Source organism: Perkinsus marinus (genome assembly GCF_000006405.1).
Source record: "Perkinsus marinus ATCC 50983 genomic scaffold scf_1104296944428, whole genome shotgun sequence".
NCBI lineage: Eukaryota > Perkinsozoa > Perkinsida > Perkinsidae > Perkinsus > Perkinsus marinus.
Genome location: NW_003211397.1, coordinates 302,904 through 307,552, shown reverse-complemented (window position 1 = coordinate 307,552; position 4,649 = coordinate 302,904). Strand labels below are relative to the sequence as shown.

At 46.0% G+C, this 4,649-nt stretch overlaps 1 protein-coding gene across 1 annotated transcript in view; it reads left to right on the top strand.

Moving 5' to 3' along the window:
- Nucleotides 1-3,201: 3,201 nt before the first annotated feature.
- The window catches only part of Pmar_PMAR019122 (adenylosuccinate synthetase, putative), a gene marked incomplete at its 5' end in the record, with an annotated part of 2,418 nt that continues 970 nt past the window's right edge, over nucleotides 3,202-4,649 (top strand). The window contains 8 exons of the mRNA XM_002780178.1: nucleotides 3,202-3,364; nucleotides 3,418-3,515; nucleotides 3,578-3,697; nucleotides 3,754-3,929; nucleotides 3,979-4,103; nucleotides 4,155-4,315; nucleotides 4,364-4,509; nucleotides 4,600-4,649. Coding sequence (XP_002780224.1) covers nucleotides 3,202-3,364; nucleotides 3,418-3,515; nucleotides 3,578-3,697; nucleotides 3,754-3,929; nucleotides 3,979-4,103; nucleotides 4,155-4,315; nucleotides 4,364-4,509; nucleotides 4,600-4,649 — 1,039 coding nt within the window. The remainder of the gene's footprint in view (nucleotides 3,365-3,417; nucleotides 3,516-3,577; nucleotides 3,698-3,753; nucleotides 3,930-3,978; nucleotides 4,104-4,154; nucleotides 4,316-4,363; nucleotides 4,510-4,599) is intronic.

Sequence of the window (4,649 nt, the reverse complement as noted above, 5' to 3'; positions counted from 1 at the left end):
CGCGAAGGTCACGCCAGGGTACTACCCTGAGGGTAGCAAAGAAGACAAGTAGCGAAACAGGCGTTTAAGTAAACCATCTCCTCAGGAAGACGACGGACGATGGCCTACAAATCGTAAGCCATCGGGTATCATCTATTAGTCATTATCCACTGGGTTGTAAATTACAGCCCTCGAGCGACATCGCAGATAGCATTAACGCACGCGTGCACATTCTATCGCAGTCACGTGCACAGAGGAGAGTCTTAACACGTTGTTGGTGACAGCACAGCACCACAAGCGGAACACGTTGAAATGGTGCCACCTGACCTTCCGTACTGCGTCATTCGACTTGATCATGATAGGCCTGATACTAGAAAAGTAAGAGAATCGTCCTCAGTCCGGAAGTTTCCTTAGCTCATCGGGGATCTATTCGCATATGGCATGTCCCATCAGACACACTATTTCAAACCTCTCTAGTGAGGCTCACAAAATGACAACGTGGCAAAAAGGATTCTAAAAACGAATATTAGCGGTTCGCGGATCGCGGATGCATTCCCCAAAAGGGTATTTTCGTGAGGGGGAATGGAGACGGTTTTCGCGAGCCATCCGGTTGTGTGAGTCGTACACGCTCCGCTGGTTGCACAGTGCGCCGAGACGTATCAAACCTAGAATTCCTTACTTCAGAGCGTGATACTGAAGACATCACAGGAAGCATCAAGCCCGTTGTTTGCTGTATCACTCATAAGTGAAGACCTTGGAACCCAACTCATCGAGTTAACCTTCCTTTTACCTGTGAAACTGATATTAAAAAACTCTAGCGCGCGCCATACTCACGCAGCAATACGTGAATTCGAGCGTTTCAAGACCAATCTCAGGTCACAGGATTTCAGTTTCAACCGTACTTGACAAGCCATCCATTAGCGTAGAGTTCTATGTGTACACGGATAATCAACCAATCTCCACGGCTCGTTTGAATTTAGCTATTTCATTTGCTCTCGCACTCAAGGCGGCACCTTGTGAGTGCGCGCAGATCAGGACATGTGCTAGCGGAGTAAATGCATATGCATTAGATCGACAGACGACGTCCTGACGCACGAAATGAGCCGGGCGAAGCGTCACAGATAGTGACGTCGCTGTGACAGTCACTATCTGTCACAGTGTGACCCCACGTTGACGAAGATTCCACAGTGTTGGTTGGTTTGCTTTTCCCCCCGCAGCATCCCTCGTCTGTAGGACGCGTTATTCCCCCTCCCTTTGCCAGAGGGGACGATAGGGATGACGGGTGCTTTTGTGAATATATGGAATTAGTCAGCGTATTGCGGTCATAATGAGCAGTTGCATTACATTTTGCAGTGTGTAACTGCACTGTTTTGTGTGCCAATTTAGCACTGCCAAAGGCCATGAACGCGAGCCGCAGTACTGAAAGAACCCACCCGAGTGGGTGTCGGCGTTATTAGCTTGGCGACACTATTACGATTACAATAATAGATTTTGATGAGTCGCTTTTCGTTTACCATTGACATGTAGTAGGTCTCTGCCGACTCGATGGTTTACCCTAAATGAACGCAGAACTCTTTCAGCGTTCGCCTTCTTGGGTAACAGCCTGGCTGCTGGCGGGCCGACAGGAGGAATTTTGACGTTTGCTTTCCAAACATGACAACAACGCGGAACAAATTCGGAAACATGAAACGTTTATGAGGGAGCATTAACATCATGTTCGCCCCGCAGTAGACCCGATAAAGGTATCGTTTACTGACTTTACGTCAGTGACTTCATACGAGGTCATGCTTCCGCCTACCCATAATATGGGTAGGCGCATAATATGACTACCCATAATATGAGATATTATCTCATTCAGGGCAGCAATCCGAAAGAGGGACCAGCAAGGCTGGCCTTGGACCTCGAGTAACTCGAGTCGAGTTGGCGTGGCTAGCCATAAGAGTCTTATGATAGGACGCCCTGTGGTTAGCCTGCCGAAGACCGACCCAATCGAGTAGTGCGGCGGCGGCGGCCAGCTGTAGAAGCCTAAACCTGCTTCGACCCTGTTGGTCAGGTAAGACAAGCTGAGACGATTTGTTGCTGACCAATTCGTTTGAATTTCGGAATGGGTGTATCGATGAATTACACTGTGCGAGATCCAACCGTAATATTCACGGCTGTTTATTATGGCGCGAAAAAAAAACGAAAAACGCCTTCCTGCCGCCGTTTAAGTGATTGTTTCAGTGTGTAAAATCCTCAGTTGAAGTTGGGGAATTTACGTACCACTTGGGGAGGAAGTTTAGAGAGAACGAAAGGAAGTGTATTATTGTCAGCAGCTTATTGACTGTGGTCTTAAGTTCAAGCGCATTGGTCAGTAAGAAAGATAACGGGAGATGTGCATGCGTGCAAGTTATTTTTCATACCATTCCTTTTCCAAATTATGAAGCCTGGTGTTCAGTAAACTACTCCTGAGCTTCAAGAGCACTATCAGGCTTGGAGAAGCCGATCTTGGGAGTGACCTCGAACTTCGAAGAGATTCATGGAAATTTCGCAATCCGTGATATGAAAAGTATATTTCACGACTACTGCATATCACCGCGAATAACATCGCGTTTTTCACAGAGTATTACGACGCCACTCCGCGTAAAACCAGTCCGATTGCACAAAATCTGTCTCCTTTTTATTAGAGGGCTTGCACCCGACGATGCCGACCGGTTTACCACTGCTCTTAAAGGATTTTCTAACTCGGGTGATGAGATGTAGACACTTGATATGAACGACCATTTCGAAGCTGAGTTTGAGGTGGTTGAGAATGCCCCTATTAAGGAGGTTGTCTAAGCTGAGGAAGATATGACGGCTAAGTGAGTTCGAAGTTTGTTGTTGTTCGAGAGAGAGGTGATGATTGCGTTTTAAAGGAGGAACAGGATTGTGTGCGGCTGTCCCCTTTTCTGGGGATCAGCTGTAGGGCGTGGCTAGTGGAGTTGGAGGGATGAGGTTGGGCTTGGTTTGGGAAGAATTGTGATAAAATGTGTGGTCTTGCTGAAATTTTAATCGGATTTTTTGTGTGTTTTTCGGAAGTGGTTTTGGAGAGGTAGAGGAATTTGACGTATAGATGATTGGTTGCTCCCGGGAGGGGGCATTTTGATGATTATGATTATGATTATGATAGTGTTGTTATTTTGGTGATGATAGTGTTGTTATTTTGGTGATGATGATTATGATAGTGTTTTTATTTTGGTGACAATGTCGTTGCCGTCGACATCTAACGACTCCTTGTGTGGATTGGACTCGTCCTTTACTGTAATCCTTGGTACGCAGTGGGGTGATGAAGGTAAAGGGAAGTTGGTCGACATCTTGGCTCAGCGAGCTAACCTGTGTGCACGCTTCAACGGTGGAGCTAATGCTGGTAGGGGGTATCTTAGGTTCGACGTGGTAAGATTCAAAATAGGTCCGTTTTAGGTCATACTTTGGTGGTAGATGGTCAGAAGTTCGCCTTCCATCTGTTGCCTTGTGGGATTGTGAATAAGAAGTGTGACAACTTAGTTGGAAATGGAGTGGTATGAAAATAATTATTATTTTTCTATTAATCGTGTTGATAATCATCATCGTCGTTTTTGAGGTACTCCATGTGCCGACTCTCTTGAACGAGTTAGAGCAGCTTAAAGATTACGACTCGGAAGCTCTAAAGCGTTTGTATTTATCTAACCGGGCGAGCTTACTATTCGACGCCCACCAGATGGTAAGGAAAAATTATGGTTAATTTTGAATTTTATTTTGACGATTTTTCGATTTCAGATTGACGGTATTCAAGAATCTGAGAAGAACTCGACGGCTATTGGCACCACTAGGCGCGGCATCGGCCCGTGCTATGCTAATAAGACGACTCGAAACGGGCTGAGGGTCGGTGATATGATGGACCTCCCCACGTTCGACAGGAAGCTTAGGGAACTGCTGGAATGGTGTCAGTTGAGGTAACCTGTTTTGTATCTTTGCGTGGGGGCATGAAAAATATCTTTTTAGATACAACATTGAACTTGATATAGAATCTGAGATTCAACGTTATCATGGTTATGCGGAAGTGTTGAAGGGCCAAGTGGTTGATAGTGTTACGATGATGCATAAGGCTATTCAGAAGTCACAGTGTGGTGAGAATGGAGGGAGGCGGAGCGAAGCGACTCATGTTTGTTATTTTTCAGGGGAATATAATATACTTGTAGAAGCTGCTAATGCTACTATGTTGGATATTGATTTTGGTACGTATCCGTATGTGACCAGTTCTAACACGACGATTGGTGGTGTGTGTACGGGTTTGGGAGTTCCCCCACAAGCTATTAAGTGCATTATTGGTGTTGTAAAGGTAGGGTGACGGGTGCAGGGATAGAACCGGGGACCTTTCGGTTGGCAGGCATACACGACTCGTGTTGGAGGAGGCCCTTTCCCAACTGAGCTATCCGACGAGTTTGGTATTCAACTTCGGGAACAAGGTCATGAGTACGGCACTACTACTGGTCGGCCTCGCAGATGTGGTTGGTTGGATATTCCTGTGCTTAAGTGAGTTATTTTGGGCGGAGCGAAGCGTTGCATGAATGTCATTTTTGATACTCTAATTCAGTACTCTAATTTCCTTAATGGATTTACCAGTTTTAATGTAACTAAGTTGGACGTTCTCAGCGGTATGAAAAACTTCTGGT